We start from the raw sequence: 21,391 nt of genomic DNA on the forward strand, positions 1-21,391 counted from the left end.
AAATACATAAGGGCATGGAATAGTTCTCTCTTGTTCTATAGTTGCCTATGAATTCACAGACACTGCAGTAGCAATTACAATTTAAGTGATTAATAGGATAATCTATTAATTTTAAATTGGACTCTGAGAAGGTTGAAACTCAAACCTTTTAAATTTTCCCTCAGCTCTGGAAAATTAGCTGCAAAACCAGTATCTCATAGTTGTAAATTTATTGTCCTGTTTTTGTCATGCCAGGCTTTTCTTGGCATATCACAGTTTCCTACACTTACAAGCAAAACTTGTAAGTTACAGGTGGGACTTGTAAGTCAAGCTGTTTGTCTCTTCCTTTGTTATTCACCTTTTCCATCAATAAAGCTCATCTTAAATCGTTATTGCTCAAGAATTTGGCCTCTGTTTGGGATACAGCTCTCAGTTCATTTACTGGTAGGTGACTCAGGAGTGATTTTAGCCCACACTCCCAGAACTAACTAGGCTGTGGTGTACTAACACGAGTGAAAACTAACATTTACCTCTGTCCCTAAAAGTCTATTTTTGTAGTTGCCAAGCAGAAGAAAAAAATCATTTTGAAAAACCTCACATTACAAAATTGAACACAAGACTGGGCATAAATTCTGAATTCAAAAGCACAGCTTCATTAGGCCTTTGACTTTTTATTAATATCTAAATATTAGGTAGGATTCCACTAAACAAGATGTGAGACAAGTCTTTTATCTTGGAGCTCATACTAACCTTTAAGTATCCATGGAATTCCTAACAGAAAATTTACATTATACTGAGGATTAAAGCTTTTTTTTTTGCTTTTCTTCACTTACGCTTACTTAATGTGATCCAAACCTCACTGCTAATTTGATTCTGTAACTTCATTAAGAATTTAAAGTCCAACTGAATATAGCTGCTTATAAATTCAGTTGTTGTATGTAGTCATTTACTTTACATGTGTTACATTTGTTTCTTTTATACAGGATCAAATTTATGTGCCAGTACCTTGTCTGGATTTTCAAGTTTGTTACATCTGTGATCATGAACTTGTCTTCCAGTAAACACTGAATCAGAAATGCTTGGAAGAAGGATGTCATGGAGATAAAAAGTAATTCTCAGTAAGATATTTGTTCAAGTATCACATATGCAAAACTGATCAAAATGAAAATCTTAGGTCATCTTGAATAGTCAAGATTTCCTGTATTTTCTTAAGACAAGGCACATATTGTTTCTACTGCAATAGACTCCAAAGGTAATCAAAGGATATTTCAGTGTAAAACTGGTTTTGTGAGAGGTCAAATACTTAACTATTTTTCATTTATCTTTTGTACCACAGGGGTCTGATTCTCTTCTCACATTTCACATCAACAAAATTCAACTACTGCATAGCTATTTCAGCCTTAGACTCTTGTAAACAGGAAGTCCTGGATTTTTAATTTCAAATACAGATCCATTTCTCATTTTTTAATCAAATTTAACTTGAAAATAGTGCTATTCCCATCATAATAATGTAAAACTCTTGTTTGTGCAAACCAGTCATATAAACTATTAGATAAGGTGATATGTGTAAACATCTGCCATTGAAGCTAATAACAAAAATCCAGATTTATGGCAGAGTGGAATTTGGTCTGCCTATTAGACTTTCAGAGATGGGCAGACCTTCAAGTTATTATGGTATCAAATACATCCTAGAGAATCAGAAAGATCACATAAGATATATTTTAATGCTTTTGTGTGGATTAAAGTGGCTTTCATTCTACTAACGAGTTCTTGTCTAAAGCGAATTTATTTCACAGTGAAATAAAAGGAAGTGAAAAGGATTAAAATGACAGCCTGTAACTGGTATAGTGTTGGTGCATGATGACCTTAAATTTCATCCATGCTAAGTTAGGAGGAACTGGAATCATATACTGAGCCTTAATGATCAGACTTCGGAGACTCCTGCAGTGTTAGAACATATTTGTTTGGAAGTCACATAGTACAACTTCCTACTCAAAGCAGAGCTGGCTTCAATCTTAGAACAATTGCTTGGGGTTTTATGCAGCTGAGTTCTGAACACCTCCGGGGACACAGAGCCCATTTTCAGTGCTTGTTGATTTTCACAATAAAATATCTTTTTCTGTATACACAGTGGGAATTTCCCTTGCTGCAGTTCATGATCATTGCCTCTTGTTCTATCCCTGTGCAACTCTGAGATGTGCCTGGCTCCATCCATCTCCTCTGTAAAAACTCTTTTAGATACTTTGAAACTGCTGTTAGATCCCCTTTTCAGTCATACCACTTGAGACTGAACAAACACAATGCCTCTCCTAGCATATTGTTTGCTTCAGCCCCAGATCATCTTAATGGTCCTTGATGGGAATTGGTCACATTTATTAATGTCTGTCTTATCCTAGAAGGCCCAAGACTGGAGAGAGAATTTGAGATGCCACCTCACAAATGCTGAGTGGGGATCCTAATAATTTCTTTCAACCTCCTGAATGGGAAGATTTTCCTTTTTAATTGACTGTGCTTTTAGAGAATGGACATTAACATCAGCTCCTTCATACAGGGATTTCTTAGCTTTTTTTTTTTTTCTCAGATAAATGATGTCTAACTAATAACATAACTAGTTTAGAAATTAAAGACTGCCATCAAGATGCCAGTTCTATCAGTAGCTGAAAATGAATCATACATATTGATTATACTAAATGCTGTGCATATTTCAGCACTTTAAGTTCATACAAACCTTTCTTTATGCCCTTCATGACTTTACATCCTCTGACTCTAAAGTTTCAGATTTATATTGTGCAACTCATGATTAGAGATAGGATATATTTGATGTTATTTGTCTGTTATTTAAAAATAGAACAGAGTAATACTGACTTTGGTGATAAACCATCTGTTGCTAACTTTAAAAAGAGATGTGGTATTTGTTAATGTGTATGGATTTTACTTGCTTCAGGATCATATAAAACCTAAAGACAAAACAAAATTACGCAGAAGCACTCTTCCCCACTGAAAAGACCATTAGGTGCAGTTTTTCAGTTTTAAAATCTTTGGTAAATTGAGATCCATGAATATAAATTAACAGAATTACATCTCAGAGCATTGCACTGGATGGCAGCCTTTCTCAAGCCCTATCTGTGTAGAAGAGAGAATTCTGAAAATGTTTTGCCCTTCGTGGAAACAATGTAAAGAAAAGGAATCCAAACAAAACTAGTAAAACTCTGCTAAAGTTGGAGAGGTCCGTCCTAATAGTTCCATCATTTTGCTTTCAGAACAGGTTTCATCATCCAGTGGGTCAGATTTTGCTGTAACTTCTTTGCCAGAAATAGTGTATCTTGAAGCAGGCCCCAAGGAAAGACGACCAGGTACTGCAGTAATATCAAAACAGTCAGATTCTTCAAACATGTCTAAGACACCACTGAATCGACCGGTCATCCCACCAAGAAGACCTGGCTTTAGAGTGTGTTATATCTGTGGCAGAGAATTTGGATCCCAGTCTATCTCTATACATGAACCGCAGTGCCTAGAGAAGTGGCGTATTGAAAATGATCAGCTACCAAAGCATCTCCGAAGAATGGAGCCCAGGAGACCTGAGGCCCATGCTCGTGATTCCTGTACGCTTACAGCTGAAAATGAGGCAGCATACCAGAGTGCTCAAGACCAGCTCCTGCCTTGTGAGAGCTGTGGCAGGACATTTCTTCCTGATCGTCTCACTGTACACCAAAAGAGTTGCAAAGGAAATAGCAGTGGGGTTTCATGTTCTAAACCCCATAAATCTGGTAAGGGCCCAAGTTTTGGGTCTGGCTCAACACGTACTGGTCTGTCTGGTGAAGGTCAGCAGAAGAGTGGGGCGGCACCAGCCATATCAGACAAGGTAAACTGCTAAGTAAGTGTGCTGTGAAAGTGTGCTGGGTACATTTTGATGCTATGTACTCCAGGTGGGACTGTGTTCTCGACTCAAAGTTTAAAACTTCTTCATTTTCCGAACAGTCTTCTAACTCCATGGAAATATTTCTCTGCTGAATAATATATAGAAGAAAGTGAAATACTGTGTGCATAAAAGTAACAAAAAGAGTCTTATATTTACTTCCTTTGTTTTCCTATTGAAAGGGGATAGCTGAATTCTCATACTCTTTGGTTATGCAGAATCGTGTCTCTAAAAGGAACCCTTATGTAATACCATTCATTAACAGATTCGATTGAGCCGCTTAGACATACTTCAAATATTACATAGTACATATTAGGCATTTTTATCTAGTTAACATGAGATATGATGTTTCCTTGTACTATAAGCACTCCAGTGATTTTCATTTATTACCATTATTCTTAACTTTGGTATGGAACATCAGCTTACTGAGGACTGCATGTTCAAAGACAGTTAACTCAGAATGTAACAACAACAAAAATAAACAAGACTGCACATTTCTTTCCATTGAATTTGATTCAAGATCTGAGAATAAAGAAGCTGATTCACATTATCCAAAAGCTACACAAAGTTTTGGAAAATGTCGTCTTTTTTTTTTTTTTCCTATGCTTGTTTGCACACAAGCTCTCTTTTGGCCAGGAGTTTTGTAAAGAGATAGCTGTCTAAATTTAGGTCTGGTGTCTAAAATAAATAGCCTGGTTTTTTTAACTAGGTCTTGTACTCCTTATTGCTTACATTACTTCTGAAAATGGGGTTTAGCTGTCTCGGTCACCAAAGCAATGCAATGCTATGCAGAGCATTTCTGAAAATGTTTTAAAAGTGACAACGTTGATCATGCAGTTTTTCAGTTTTCTAGATGCTGAATAAAATGAAAATAATAGCATTACCCCACCTATCATGAGAATAAAGACAATGTGACAGCAATGTGTTGCATTATCCTATTTAAGGCCACTGATTAATAGGTAATGGCAAGTGAGGTTCAATATTCAGCTAAATCTTTCCTAATACATAAATGTATTTCACAGAACATGCAAATAATGCAAAGTACTGTGCACATATATCTATGACTGTGGGAAACTAGCTATTTCCATGTATGACATTATATTGTACATTCTACCATTTGCCAAGGACCTTGCATTACCCTAACGGTGGCCATACAATGAAAGTCAGTGACAACATGTGAGTGAACCAGAGTTGTTTATCCTCTGCACAGTATTTTGTATGCTTTTTTTAAATTTTTTTTTTTTTAAATATCATGAAATATGTCCAGAGTTATAGTGACATACAAAAACAAGTTAGGAGTGTGGTTTGGCATGGAGAAAGATTTTGTAAAAATGTTGCCCTCTTGCGCAAGTAGCTGCTCCCTCCGTGGATTCAGTCACATCTGCTGGCTTGTTGAACAACAACATTATTACCACTTTTCCTTCTGTGAATTCTGAGGAGCCAGAATGAAATGCATTATAATTTCTTCCTCCCTGTGACTGAACAACAGGTTTCCTCATTTGCTTCCAGTAAGTTACAGGTTTTTCAGTCTCAGCAGTCCCAGCAGAACTAATGAGACTGTACAGCTGGCAGGGTATAATTGCCTCTGAAGGAGCTAACTAGTGATGGCTTTCAAAAGGAAAGGTTGATTTTACCTCTCTGATCTCCTTTGTTTTGGTACTTTTAGACCCACCTTGTTGTGCATAGGTGCAGTTTGAAAACAGAGGTAGGAAAGGAAAAACGGAAAGAAATGTCCTGTGCTCCTTTGTGTTGTTCAGGTTGGGAAGACTACTTCCAAGAAGCCAGCAAAGGAAACTTCTTTTCTGTAAGCTTCAATTTTCTATGTGAGGGTTGTTACCTTTGGTAAAAAGTTGTGAAAACTCCACAAATACAGGATGCTGAAAAGCACTATGCTCGCAGGGAGCCACAAATACAATATATTATGAGACAAGATATGGACTGCTGTACAATCTTCACTGTCTTTTACCAGCAAATGGTTTTAATTTTACTACACCAACTACTCAGTTGCTTATTAATTATACAAACAGAATAATAAAATAGTAGTCTGCTTTAGTTGTGGCAGTAATAGCATCAAGCTCAAGGCATCCGTTAGACAAGAAAGATATGGTTAACAAGAAATGGTTAACAAGAAAGATATAGATTAAAACTGCTTCCAACCCTCTTCTCAGTGGACTGATGTTACTTCAGATAGTGTCCTGATGGAACATGAAGGTGAGGGTCAAAGGGATATTTTTTAGAGAGACTTCACGGGATTCTTGGAGGAAAACTTTGGGAGGAGTACAAGTTTCACTTAACAGACCTACTCTGAATATAAATTAGTTGATTATTTATGTGTCCATTTAAATAACATCTTTTTAAAGTCCCGATTCAGTAAGATGTCAGAGGAAAGGAATAATGAAAAAAAAAACAATATATATGTTTAACGAAACTCTAATACTGCTATATACGAAATATAAATATAAATATATAAATATATATTATATATAATATATATTTTTATATATATATAATATATATAATATATAATATATATATTATATATATATATTTATATATAAATATAAAGAAAAAGGCCCTAAAATGCATTCATGATTCAGTAAGATGTCAGAGGAAAGGAATAATGAAAAAAAACACAATATATATGTTTAACAAAACTCAAATACTGCTATATAAAGAAATATAAATATATATATATATAATATATATATATTTTATATATATATATATATATATAAATATAAAGAAAGAGGCCCTAAAATGCAAAGGGGGATTTTCTTCATTTTGAAAATAGAGCTCAGTATTTCTGTCATGCTCCCTATGAAGGATGACCACCTTTCCAACTGCAACAGCTTATGCTGAGGTGTCGCTGTCCTGGACCTCTCTTTCCATTAGCAGTCCAGGATCAGCCAGACCAATATTATGCTGACAAATACTTGTTCAGTTTGGTCATGATTCTGTACTGTTCAGCCCTAGTGCTGGAGGCTGGAGAGTCAGTAATGATCTTCAGCCATTCCTTCCAGTAGCTGCTCTAGCTCTTAGAATACATGAACACATCAGAGTTAATTGTGTCTGGCAGTGTAAAGCAAACAGTCTATGCTTAATAGGCTCTGAGGGATTGCATCAGCTCACAGATGTCGATTCTTGCATACTATTTAGATGCTGTGATACCTTAGACAGTGATGTCCAGTACTGTTGAAACTCAGACTTGTATGGAGCAGAATGTGCTTGTTATTCTTTCAAAGACCAAGATGTTTTCTACTACCTATGTAGATATGTATTAATGACTTTCTATGGATATACATTTTACAATTTTTTGGACAACAGATTGTAATAACTTTAATCCTAAAAATCCTATCAGATGTATCACGATCATCTGGTGCTGCCATCTGCTGTTTTCTTCCTTTTATTTTATCTAGGTACAAAGTAAAAAAGGATGTTAATGATCTCCCCTTTCTGTATTTTAATACAGAAGTCTTGAAAAACTATGTAACAAAATGTTGATCCCATATTTTACTTTAACATAAAGTCATCTAGCCACTGCATAAAATGTAAACATCTTAAGGGGCCTTGTAATTCTAAGGGAAATGGGAGGTCAATTGCAAACAGCATTTGTCTCAATTGCTGCTATTTTGAATCTTTTATTAGAAGATTCGTGGCAAGCACATTTGCAGATAGGAAAAAGGAATGAATGGTTGGAGTGAAACTCACTGCATATTATTATTGTGAGTGATAGAGGTTCCTGCCTTTCTGCATTTACATATTTACATAAATTCCATGTTCACTAGATTCCAGTGATTCCAGTGGAGTAAAATCTGTAGTTACCTGCATCATCGGGCAGAATTATGTGTTGTTGTTACATTGCAAACGTAGGCAGGCAACCAGCCCTAACTCGTTACTCCGTTGACATGAGAGCCACCATAGAGTCTCTCTGTGCCTTATGCAAAGTGCCTCTTACTTGTCAGACAGAATGGACTTGGTTTCTTTCATATAACATGATGCTGTCATTAAGTATTTGTACTGGTTTTTGTTTTTGTTGTTTTGTTTTGTTTTTGTTTTTCTGATCCACTGTTCTTTGGGTAGTTCAAGCCTATGATGAGAGATATGATGAGGGTTCTCATTGGATCAGGAGGTCGCTTCTCCTCCCATTAACTTAAATGGATAATTAAAGGAATTAAGGGGGTCTTTCTCTCCTAGAGCAGAGCTAGGGAGCCAATCTTATTGGCATACGTAAGAGTAAATTAAAAGCTTAATTCAGTACAGGAGGGTTTGACCTCATGTAAGGTCATAACAGCAGCCTGGAACTGATCTCAGGTAGCGTCAGGTCTATTCAAAATACATAGTTATGTGGCCCTCTGAGTTAAATAACTTCATTCATGGTAACACAGACATACTTGACAGTCTTTGAAAAAAAAAAGAAAATACCGAGGCACCAGAGGAAAACCTAACTGCACTGTCAGGTATTTGTAGGTATTTTTATAGTAGCACATTTCCTCAGGAATAGTTCTTCCCTACACTCTTTTCAAAAGCAAAAAACAAAGCCATAAGCAGACAGTTTAGCCACTGGCTTGTGTGTAGTCTCGGTTGGAAAATTCTGGTGATTACAAAAATAGCTTAGTTTCAAACTGCAGGCCTCCAGATGTGACATTCTGGGTAGAAACACTCTGAAAAGAAAAAGAAATGAAGGATGAATACCAATTATAAAAAAATAGAAGTAAAACCTACCATACCCAAGACCCAAGACAGGTAAGCAGTGAACAGTGAGCTGTTAACTACAAATTTTAAAGATATTCTCCTTAGGTTTTAATTTTTCATTTTTGCAAGTGTGTGCTTTTGCAGAGAAGGATTTATGTGTGAAATTTAATATGTGGTGATGGATCAAAAGGGGAGATTTCTACATGAACAGATTTTTTTAAACAATTTCTTCCACCAGGTAGCATTTAGTTATGCTCATTTGATAAATACGGAAAACAGGATTCTCTGTTCAGATGCAGGCCAGGTTTCCCGCAATTGCAACACAAAATCCAGCGTTGTCAGGATCTGGAAAGATCAAAATAGTGCCCATTCAGTCTGCAGGTTCTCAGATGAGACTGCCAAAAGTGCCAATTCAGGAGCTTTGAACTGTGGCAGTCTGTCCAGATCACACATCATGGAGATGACCAGTCTTTGTCTAGCAGACAATGGTTCGATACTGCATGGTATCTCACAGCTACTTTAGAAGAAGTGCCAATGGATTTGAACAAGGGAATCAGATATAAAAAGCTATTTCCATTCGTTAGGGAAATATATTTATTTCCCTGTGGAAATAAATTCCGGGAAATAAATGTGGAAAAATATTTCTGGAAATATATTATTCTCAGAAAACACTGGGTTGTAGCCATATTTCTTTTTTTCTTTTTCTTTTTCTTTTTCTTTTTCTTTTTCTTTTTCTTTTTCTTTTTCTTTTTCTTTTTCTTTTTCCTTCCTTCCTTCCTTCCTTCCTTCCTTCCTTCCTTCCTTCCTTCCTTCCTTCCCTCCCTCCCTCCCTTCCTTCGTTCCCTTCTTTCCTTTCCTTCCTTTCCTTCCTTTCCCTCCTTTCCTTCTTTTTTTTACTGCTACATTAATTGGGAGTATTTAATTTTTAAGTCATTTTGCACCCATCATGTACCAGGACTTCCACCTTGGTTGAAGCAATAGATTTGTATTTATAATACTGCTCCCTACACTAGAAATTATTGTGATCGTGCATGATAAACTTTTTTGTTTGTTTGTTAAATGCATTTGTACCATTCTGGTGGTATGAAAGGGTCCCTGCACACTGAATGTAAATCAAATTGCTATTTTCCAGTTTTCATCCAGTAAATCATCTATTCTGCTGAATGGCTGGGACCAAGCTAATGAAAGTTAGAAAGTAAAGTATGTTTTCAGTATTCTCATACAATATTTTTTAGAAAAACAGTTCTAAAATACTGCAAGTGTATCTATAACAAGCATGCTCACTGAAATGAGTCCCCGCACTTCAAGAGCTTGCACTATATTATCCTCACCAAAAGTTACTTACTGGAGCCTAGAAAAACTGCTTTCAGAAGATTCTGTATCAGAACACAGAGTCTTGCCTCAAAATCAAGGGAGGCATAAGTCATTAGCTGAAAGAAGGAGCTGGGTGAAAACTGACAACGAAAAGTTACTGGGCTTCTAAAAATAACTTGCTATATTCAGCTATGGATAGGAAGAGAAGGTAGTATATATAATTGAATATTTTGTTGTCAAGATGTCTAAGGCCATGGCGTATGAGAACTTGAAAATGTCTATACTTCACAATTCTGTGTGAGAACTTTACAGATTAATTTCAGGTTGCTGCAATACATAGACCTTTGTTCAGCGGTGGGCCAGATGAGAGTTTGTGGGTCAGGATAAATGAGCAGAGCAACATAAGGGACGTTGCTGTGGGTGACTGCCATAGCACACCTGATGAGGAAGTAGAGGAGACTTTATCCTGACAACTGAAAGAAGCCTCACATTGGCACAACCTTGTCCTCATAGGGGGCTCCTGATATATACTGGAAAGGTAGTACAGCAAGCACAAGTAATCCAAGAAATTTCCGGAGTTTTCCGGAGTTCATTCATTGCAACCACAGGTGTTTGAGGAGAAGAGGAAAGGCATTTTGTTGGACCACATTACTTATTACAAGGAAAGTCTGGACAAGGGTGTGAAGGTCACAGTCACCTTTGGCTGCAGTGATTGTAGGATTAAGTATCCTGCAAGGACAGAGTAAGGCAAAAAAAGCAAGAACAACCCCAAACTTCAGGAGAGCTGAAAGGCCTCTAAAGAGTGGCAGAAAGTTCACCTGGATACCATTCATTTAGGAGTACATTCCAGAGGCCAATCCTGGGGCCAGTACCATTTAGTATCTTCATTAATGCTCTGGGCACCTTTAGCAGATTTGCAAACTATACAAAACTAAGAGGAGAAGCTGATATACAAGTTGATTCTACTTCCAGTCAAAGGGCCTCAGCAGCCTGCAGAAATCATCAGAGAACAAACGCAGGAAGTCTGAACATGAGAAATGCCAAGTGCTGCATCTGGGGAAGAGTATCTCCATAAACGTGTACAAGCTGGGGGCTGATTGAGTGGAAAGCAGCTTTGCAAGGAATGGTCTGGGAGTCCTGGGCAGCAAGTTGAACATGAGTCATCAATGTCCTGTCACAGCAAAGTCTATTGGTATCATGCAATGCATTAGGAAGAGTGTTGCTGGTAGTCTGGAGCAGGTCATCCTCCCCCTCTGCTAAACTCTGCTAAACCCTCCACATCTGGAGTGCTGGGTCCAACTCCAGGCTTCTCCGTACAAAGAAGACATGGGCATATGGACCAAGTCCAGGAACGTGTTCACAAAGATGTTTAAGGGACAGGAGCATCTGACATATTTGCAGAGGCTGAGGGAGGAAAGAGATGGCTCAAGGGAGATTTTGTTTCAATGTGCATAAATTACCTGAGGGAATGGAGTAAAAAATAGACAGACCTTCCTCAGTGTTGTCTAGTGACAGGATGAGGGGCAACAGATACAAATTGAAACACAGGAAATTGTGTCAGGATATAAGAAAAAAAACTTTTTTACCCAGAAAAAAAATGCCCAGAAAGGCTGTAGAGTTTCCATCCTTGGACATATTCAAAATCAAATGGAACCATAGTCCTGGTCAGCCTGCAGAGATTTTCCCTGCTTGGGCAGGGTAGTTGAACAAGATGATCTCCAGAGGCCCCTTCTAACTTCAGCTGTTCTGTGGGTGTGATTCAGTGAACTTTTCCCAGCAAAAGTACACTTTGTAGAGCAGTATTTCTTCATGTAATGGAGTTTACATGTGTGATACAGGAAAGAAAGCTTATGCAGATTATTCACTAAAGACATTTTCAGACTGTAGCATAAATGCAAGAAGAGCCGCCCAGAATTTCTTGAATATGCTGATGGACTGACAGAGTCATAAATACTGGAATACGTTATGCCTTTGTCTTAACCAGCAGAGGAAAAAATAAATGTCCACCTCCCTTGCTCCCTTGCTTTGGTCTGGCATGATTCTCTCTCTACCCTTAATAAATTGACAGTAAATAGATTTTGAAAAAAAAAATGAGGAAAATTCTGAGTTGCGAGAATCATTGACAAGCCTCAAAATGATATCTTTGCAGTATGTTTCTGCTTTACTCTGCTCATGGAGTGTGGCTGATACTGACACCACGCCTAGTGCAGGATGTGCTTAAAGACATGGTTTAGTCCATAATCTGCAATTCCACAGTAATTATATATTTTTCAAGCTTAGAATATATATTTCTGGGTTTAGGGATTGAGATAGATACTTTTTTCTTTAGTTAAGCTGTTTTTCTCCACATGCAAAAGCAGATCTGCAGTTCAGAAACAATGAGTTGTTCAGAGTCCAGTCTGCCCTCACTGAAGTCACTGGCAAGATTCACACTGATATCTTCAGGATAAACAAACAACAGTTCCTTCTTTAGCCCCCAGTCCTGAAGTGTCCTGCATAGGTTTTAATCTGTCAAGGTCAAGAATTTCACCAGTTAATTAATCGGTGGCAAAACACAGTTAGTTCCTACAATCACAAATTAATCACAGTTGCTCTTGCTGTTTGGCTTACGAGAGATACTAAGGTCTGATGATGCTTTAATTGTGCTCTGCCTGGAGGTGAGGTCTTTCTGCCGTTGGATTAGCACATCAGTAGTTCAGCTGAGGAAGATTTTGTTGTTCTTTTCCATGTTTCTTTTGTTCAGTAGATTAAAAAAAAAAGTGTTGAAGATGATTACTATTACTTGATCACAGTAACTTGATTAAGCAGAGGAAATGTCTCTGAATATGCTAAGTCATCATTTTCATGATCTTGCAAGCCCACTATGTGAAAATAAGCAAACTATATTGCTATTAATTAGGAGACACACATGGGTTTTCAGTCCAGGATGTACAGAGGAAAATAACTATTCCAAAGTGTCAGTTAATGAGGCAATATATCTTAAAAGCTTCAGGAGAGAATTCTGATATCCCGAAACTGTTAGGAACATTAACAGTGATTTCTCAGATTTGAATCAGTTCTTTCTCCACATGATTGTTTTCATTCGGGGTTGTCAGATTCAAAATTAATGTTGAAAACAATACTTATTCTTCATTACTGTTGTTTTTTGCAGCCACCAGTGATAAGACGGCCACCAACAATTATTTGTTATATATGTGGCCGTGAGTATGGAACAAAATCTATCAGTATCCATGAGCCACAATGTCTGAAGAAATGGCATCAGGAGAATGACATGCTACCCAAGCATTTGAGAAGGCCCGAACCCAGAAAGCCTGAAGTCAGTTACATACAAGGTAATCTACAGACCAAATGAGGAAATGGAATGAAGAAAGTGGGAGGAAAAAAAAGGAACTAGCTTAGTGGTTTGAATACATCTCAATAGCCCAAATACGATGTAGTCATCACAGGACACTACCTAGTTTTAAGCTTTTTGTTAAGCATTCTATTTTTTGTTTGTTTGTCTTTTGTTCTACATCAGTGAGAAATAAGAGCTTCCTTTGCCTTGTAGGACATGTCTCTTTATGTGTCAGTACCTTCTGAATCAAAACATGAAAAGATTAGCAACCTGCTTCACAACTAGACCATTAATTTTGTCTACTTCTGACACTGTAGCAAAGCATATTTTAAAATGAGCAAAAGCACCCAAGGCCTGACCCATACGGTCATTAAAACAAAATATCTGAGATCTGGCTCGGAGATACCTGAGCCAGGTTTTACACCCAGAGTGTTGATTATGTTTATATATAAGAAAAGGTCCGAGCTGTTACTCGATGATAAACAATGAATGGCCTCTAAAATGGAAGTTCAGTGGTAAAATAAGAAAATAAGAAAAATAGTACCAAACGCATAAGAATTGCTAGAAAATAGGGTATTTTGAAAGGCTAACCTATAATACATGCTGTAGTTTCTAGTTTCTATTAAAACACATATGCAGAGGTAAAATTGCAATATCTTCTACAACCAGATAGTAGATGCTGTTAGCCCCCTTTTATTTACAAGCCTTAGAAAATTATTTGGAGAGACATTATAAAGGTTCTATATCCCTAGGACCTTACAGAGCCGGGCTCCCATATTTATCCAAGGGGTGTGTGCTTGCTGTAGTATCAAACTGAATTTTTCTTTTGGCTTTGCTTGGAAGTTGATTTACTTTCATTGGATGCCTTCCCTGACCCTGCCAGGTGGTCTGACCTACACTGGGCCAAGTTCGGACCATTTGCACCCAGGTGACTAACTCACCAGCTTTTTTTGTGTGTTCTTTGTAAGCTTCCCTTAATGTCTGAAAAAAAAAAACAGACAACTCTCCCACAATTCATTGGGAAAGAATTATACATTATATTACTTCACCGCAGCACAAAGAAATATCCTTAGGAGATGTATCTGAAACAGAGCAGCATCAGTGAGAACACTAATCATCTGTTCAAAATAATAATAATAATAGTAGCTCATATAATATCAATAATGTTTATCAGATGTCAAGCAGAGGAGTTTAACCTGCTGTAAAAGATACGTTTGAAAGGCATTTTCATTGTTTTTGCTCTTGTTGGTTAGCCTTTTTTATATGTGTGGTAAAAAAAAATGGAGAGAGAATCCCATCTGAGAGAGGAAGATGCAAAAGGACAATTCAGGTTATTTTGAAATACACTGTTCTTATTATGTGGGAGTGGAAGCAGAAAGACATCTACTCTTTGAGAGAACAATCCAGCAAAAGGCTCCCAGATATGAATCAGAAAATTGTCTCATTTCTGCAGTGAGTCACATCAGGCGCCACACGTCTCCTGTGAGGTGCTCTGTGCCCACACTTCCCAGGCAGCCCAGATCTGCTTCCAGCATGTGTCCCTGCTGATGCAAGTCTGATCAGTTCTGTAGCCTGAGCTGAAACTGTTCCCCCTACAGTTCCTCATGCTCCTGGCCTCGTGAAAATAGGCTTAATGCTGTTCTTTTTCCATAAGACATACTCTGGATCATCTGCTAAAAGCTATAATTGACCCTTAGACCACATACACATACTGCATGTCTCATGGTTTCTCACTTTAAGGAGGAGGGGTTGCCCTGTTATTGAATGGAACGGGCAGTGTTCAAAATAAGTTCAGAAATATTAACTGCTTACATAAAACTTTTTATAACTAGCATAAATCCTTTCTGAAAACTAAAGTGTCATGGCAAGACAACCACTGCCCTGATTACATAGTGTTTTGTTTGTGGAATGCAAACATATGCCTGTAAGGAGAAAGTCATCTCTTTTTCTCTTTTTTTTATATTCAATAAACTTTCCAAAGTACAGAAAATACACATTCATTTCCTGCAAGCAAAGGGGTTATTTGTCTCAGCCAAGAAAAGAAACACTATTTGGTTGCTCTTCTAACAAAAAGAACATTAGGAACAGGCATATTAAGAGATCTAAGGCTTATTGTGGTAATGTGAACCATTGGATATGAGTCATATTAAAACTGTATGGGCCTTTAATGAAGAGATCCATGGTGTGCCAATGACAGAAACCATGGAACATTTTTAAATGTACAGATCCTTTTATTTTTAAAAATTGTCTGCTGCTAACAGTTCAAAGGCTAAAACTTCTTTCTTTTTTTTGACATCTTCTGTATTGTTATAACTTTTGGAAATGGCAAAGCGAATCCAGCTCAAATCAAGACATGTAGATACTTTCTTTGTGTACTTCAAATGAAAAATCTAAGATCTAAATTCAGGCATCAAGCTACCTACCCATCTTTTTTGGAAATGAATTTGAAACAATGCTCTGTGATTCAAGATGGACAGATTTCTTCTGCCCATTCAAGAAGAAAATAAATAAGATTATTTAAAATCAAATTTTTATAATCAAATTATTATGAAATGCAGTCTTGAAAACACATGTGATGCATGCATTTGTAGAATGCTTCTGAAATTTCAGAGCAGTCAGTCTTTCCGCAGTGGAAAGTAACTGAGAGCAAAACTGGGTTAGTGCATAGATGGCAATAGACACATCAGTGCAATGACCTCATTGGAAGCTGTGGCTTAAAAGAACTGTATTTTTTTTTCTGTAAGACGTTTTAGGCTTACCTAACCTTTAGTTAAGTTATTGGCAAAACTTTTATAGACTTCAACAGGAAGAAAATTGGGCCCCTTTTCCAGGGCAGTACAAAGACCACATTCTCAAGCACAATATACTCCCTCTTATTGCCATGGTCAGATAACACATGCTCATTAAACAAAACTTGAAGTAAAGCCAAAAAGTGAAATTTGCTGATAATAGTATGTACACAAAGATGTTAATAATTAGCTAAGAATGCATATCATAACACACAGCATGATGTTTCTCTGTTCTCTCATACAATACAGAATGATTCAGTTTGAAGTTAATTTAATTCAACCCCTGGGACAAAAAGCAGAGTCTTTTTAATAAGTATATGTATTTTTACTCTTTTACTTATTTCTTTCTTTTTCATTTGCAAAAGCAATATGGTTTGGTTAAAACTGAGAGGCTCAGTCAACAGGTATTTCCTGAAAATACTTTCCATAAAGAGTTGAATGTGGCTTTCCAGAATGAAAACTGATACTTTCTTTTTTTAATTTTCCAGCCAAAGGTTTCTATGATCTTGATTCTTTAAACAACGCTGCCTGGATCAGCGCCCAGAACCAGCTAGTTCCATGTGATATTTGCGGGCGTACTTTCCTTCCAGACAGACTGATCGTCCACCAGAAGTCGTGTAAACCGAAACCTGCAAAGTAAAGTGTATGTAACAAACATGCATACACATATATACACGTGTGAGTGTGCATGCACAGGAGTATACATACATACACACATAGCTTCCAACCACACTGTGAGAGCAATAAAATCCAGATGGAGAGTGCATTGTCAGGTCAAATGGTCTGAAGGTCTCCAGAGAAAGCTCAGCAGTAGCTACTGCAGTGTGAAATCAAATGCGGTGATTTTTATCGCAGTGGTGGCAGAAATCCCTCCTCATTTCAGACACTCAGGTAGCACCCACCTTGAAATCACAGTGTGAGAGGGGAGGACATACGTGTACTTGAAGGTAATGTTAAATTTCATCTTTACTCTTCTGATTCTGTGCTGTGTTGGGTACATGGAATATTCAACCAAAGAATCTTCACCAGCTGTTTTTTGAATCACTGTCCTGCCTGGATGTCTGTTGCCCAAATGTGACATATTCTTCATCTCTGCTTCTTTCATAGCCCTTCAGGTTTAGAAAGCTGGACCATGGAAAACAGTTATGCCTCTACTTGCAATACCCTATCGCTGTCTTTCACTACAGAGATACTCAAGAGAGTTTCCTATAGAGATTCTTCTTGTTGTCTTGCTCTTCAACAGATCCGTGAGAGTGGGAGAGACAGTCAAATGTGAGGAGCTTCCTTGTCAGCAGGGACATTCAGATACATGTCCTGCTCTAAATGAATGCTGTCACTTAGGCCTTCAGGAAAAAGGAGGCAGCTTATAGGAAATCAGCATTTTAATGAGGAGTAACTCACCAAGTCTCAATGGAGAATGTCAGAGTGATGTTGCTCAGGAAAATGAATACTTTAAATAATTGTCTTAAATTTGGTCTTCACTTCCATCAAAAATTTGTCTAATCAGTAAAGACTTCCAGCTGAATTAGACTAATTAGAGAAAGCCCATCTTGTCCTCAGCAAGACAACCAGAACTCTTCATTGGCCTCCACTGAAGAGCTTAAATCCATGAAGCACTGCAGTATTCACACTCTTGTGGGAAAGCGCAGCTCACAAAGTCCTTGACTGCCATGGATAAATCTTTCTCTGCTAAAAGAATACAAGTGTGAATCACAAGCAAAGACTGGCTGCTTTTGGAAAACACCATGGAAGTGCCCTCTTCTTGGAGACATTTCCTACTTAAGAATGGTCCTTATAGTATGATTTATCATCTACTCAATAAACCAAACATGCCAAAAATAGTGTAAGTCAGTTAGAGAAACACATCTTTGTCATGAACTTGGTAAAAGAGAAAAACACATCTGCGTCAAGCCAAAATAATCATGATGTGTCTGACGCCTGGAATGAAATACCACCCTTTTCTTTGTGCCAAATGTGACTATAACAGTGCCAATGCAGGCAAAAAAGGGCAGATACTATGCAGGAATGCACAGTGAGAGCTGTTTTAACATGCTATTTTGAAAAATGCTATTGCGTTACACAGCAGAATCATTACCAAAACACATCAGCGAATGGGTTAAAAACGTGAAGGAAATAATACTTCCACAGCATGGAGTGCATTTTTTATTATATTACTTATGCTGAAGCATTTTGTTATGTAGTCAGTGAGTTATTCAAAATGTAAGTCAAAATACAATACAGGTGTCAACCAGCAACCGACTTCCTGGAATGATGAAAGAAACTGTATCTCATGTATGTTTTTACCTTCAGGTTTAGTTCCCTGGAGCTGACCTTTGTATATTTTGTGACCAACGGGACTTTTCCCACAGCATTTGCACTTACTGCTGCACTTACTTACACAAATCAGCTGAAGTGGATGCCTTTACACACCAAAATGAGTTATGGGTACCAGCGTCTTTTCTTTTCCAGGCTATCAAGCTGTGTGATTTGTTGCCGAAGTGAAATAAGCAGTAATATCATTGTTCTGTTGTTAGAGGAACACTCCTGGCCCCAGCCCTGGTGGACTGTTAATTCAGACTGGGAGAGACACCAGCATTCCTTGGTGAAAACAATTTCCAGCACAATCAATGGCACCTTGGCAGTCCTTTCATCTTCCGAACGAAAATTCTATCGTCTGAAGATGGATATCTTCAGAAGTCAAAGGTTCAGTTTCTATTCTGCTCTGCAAAGCTGAACACACCCTGCAGATCTAGCCTTGTTCACTTCTCAAACGTGAGGAGATTCCCATGTGAAGCTGGAGTTGTGCTGTCTCACCTCCTCTTGCCTGGGCAAACACACATGACCTGAGGAGAGAACAGAGGCACAGATCTCTAATTACTGGTCTAGTTCCTAGGGGCAGATGCTGGGCAATGTGAACTCAGGAACCTGGGGGCTGTTGTAATTTACATCAGGTGCTGATCCACTGCTGGGCAGCTTGGTAACTGGAGCTTTTAGGAATGCCATGTAATTCCAGGTTTCTGGCCTCTCTTCCTCTTCTTGGATCCCTCTTCCTCTCGACAGATATAATAAGAACTTTTTGGCTACCTTTGCCTTGCGCGAGTCATCAGACCTTTATTTCAAGAGCATAAATGGTTTTAAAGAGATTAATCACTCTTTGCACAATCAGTGCAATCTCTGTCACTAAAAATTTGTGATTAAAGATTCAGAATCCATATGTCGTTCCACAATGGGATCCTGATGATTTTGATTCTGTAGGAAATTTTACCCAGAATGATTGTTCAGTTTCATTTTAAGCTTTCCCCTTGTCTTCTGGTTCTGCATTATTACCCCCAAGAGCAATAAATATTCCTGAAGGGTTGTGCAGAGTTGTACATACAGTACAACAACACATCTAGTAATCATATTTTCAGCATGGTGGTGTGTCTTGCACAGAGTTATCCCTATGCTGGACTTTCTATCACAAGCTTAAAATATGGTTTCCATGTAATCCTTTGTGGGAGTCAAGTGAAGATTTGGCAAATTGATAGCGGCCTCTACTGGTGATTCCTTTGGGGATCTCTACTCAGTGTGGGTCTGTGAAACAAATCACAGAGGCAAAATACTAGGGGGCTGCAAGAGGTGGTGGTGAGACCAGTGCCTGCAGGAACTCAGAAGGAGGTAACAGATTCAGAGATATCTCAGAGGCATTAAAGATGTGACATCCCCTTCCCTCCTCAAAACTTTTGGTTCAACAACTTCCAAAATCACCTATTAAAGGCACTGACCTAACAGTGTGTATCATTGCACTTCAAACACTGACCTAGATAGGGCTATCATTCACATATCCAGTTATTCTGTCATGAGCTTGTTGGCTGAGCTTGTCAGCCGTGATGATAACCTGCACGAGCAGGAAAAGATAACCTGCACCAGCAGTGACGGTGAGCCCTGTGGCAAGATGTGTTCGCTGGGAAAAGCACTCATGGTGCGTTTGGGAGTTTGCTGTCTTGCAACAGGGTCATACTAAGATCTGGTAAGCATTTTTATTTATTACTTGGCATTCATCATGCTGCATTTTTTTTGCAGAAGAGGAAAAGGAAATGAGAAACTGAGCTAGTTGGCTTCTTTTGTTTCTGTACTTTGGCTATTTGTCACTAAACCTTATCGCATCCATTGCTGGGATCCCCTTCAAGCCCCTGTTTCCTGCTGACACAACACACCTGACTTGAAAGAGATAGATAGAAAATGTTTTCCAGTATTTCAAAATTAGGACATTCCATTCATTTACATATCCAAATATGCTGCTTATATCTAAATTATATCTGTAAAATGTACAAAAAGTCAGAACATGGCTGAAGTTCAAAGTTTAATCATATTATACAAATGAGCATGATTTTTTAAACTGTAAGCACAATGCTTTTCTAATATTTTAGTTAACCAGTTAAATCAACCAGCTCCAACTGAAGAAACAGACAGAAAGCAATCATGAAGATCTTAGGCTAAATGAGTTTTACTGAAGACTTCAAAAACTGGACATTAGTAAAAGAACTCTCAACTGCATAGCATGTACTATTGTATATTGCTGGGTAAATAGGGTGTGTGAAATGGTATAGTGTCTCAATTTGAGAATGTCACAGTTCTTCTTTCTTTACCTTATAAGTCTCAAAAGGCCTCACATCTCCAGGGGCCATAGTAAAAAATGTGCAGAGTAGTTCAGTGGACCCTTTTCCTTAAACACTACCAGCACTTGCTAGCTTCAGGAACACAGATTTGTAAATACAGTTTCTCTATATAGAGCTAGTAAGAATCTATATTGATCTGTGAGTTTTATCTGCATGATATAGACCTGGAATAAATATCACACTGTACACAAGTTATGCTTCAAATACTGCTTCCTGAAGCTGTCATGGTGTATGCTTAAGCTTTGGTTGAGGTTTAGTAAACATAAAATATGATTCTACATCCACAGGAGCCAAATCCCACACTGGCATAAGGGTACAGAATGGGCCCAGGAAAACAAAAGGATCAATTAGTTAGACATTGCTGTGTATGTGCCTTAATCAAATTATTTCATAGGATTCGTTATGGTGATACACAAGGCTTCATGATGGAATTTTACCATTGAGGCCTAAGTTTATTATTACTACTGGGTTCAGAGAACTGATCTAAGCAGAAAGAATTCCAGAGAGGCTTTCATCTGAATCTGTTTTTTCTTCTGGTCTCCTATCCACCCAGGTATCTAGTTTTGGTTCACTCTTAAGTGGGATAGATTGTATAGATTTTTTTGAAATCTGTATTTCTGAATTATATCAACCAAAGTGGACTGAAGTCCTGAGACATGACCCAGCAAGATGATAGGATCATGCAAGAAAAATATTCATTTGGGACATG

The 21,391-nt window shown here is 37.8% G+C and overlaps 1 protein-coding gene across 1 annotated transcript; it reads left to right on the top strand.

Moving 5' to 3' along the window:
* The first annotated feature begins 1,074 nt into the window (after positions 1-1,074).
* ZNF475 (zinc finger protein 475) lies at positions 1,075-16,706 on the top strand. The gene is made up of 4 exons (XM_010227784.2): positions 1,075-1,087; positions 3,240-3,841; positions 13,053-13,233; positions 16,513-16,706. Exons 1-4 carry the CDS (start codon positions 1,075-1,077, stop codon positions 16,662-16,664), a joined length of 948 nt encoding a protein of 315 aa, XP_010226086.2. The 3' UTR covers positions 16,665-16,706.
* Positions 16,707-21,391: the final 4,685 nt, after the last annotated feature.

The sequence above is a fragment of the Tinamus guttatus genome, unplaced genomic scaffold (genome assembly GCF_059628265.1).
Source record: "Tinamus guttatus ecotype Peru unplaced genomic scaffold, ASM5962826v1 Tinamus_guttatus_pri_ptg000591l, whole genome shotgun sequence".
NCBI classification, from domain to species: Eukaryota; Metazoa; Chordata; class Aves; order Tinamiformes; family Tinamidae; genus Tinamus; species Tinamus guttatus.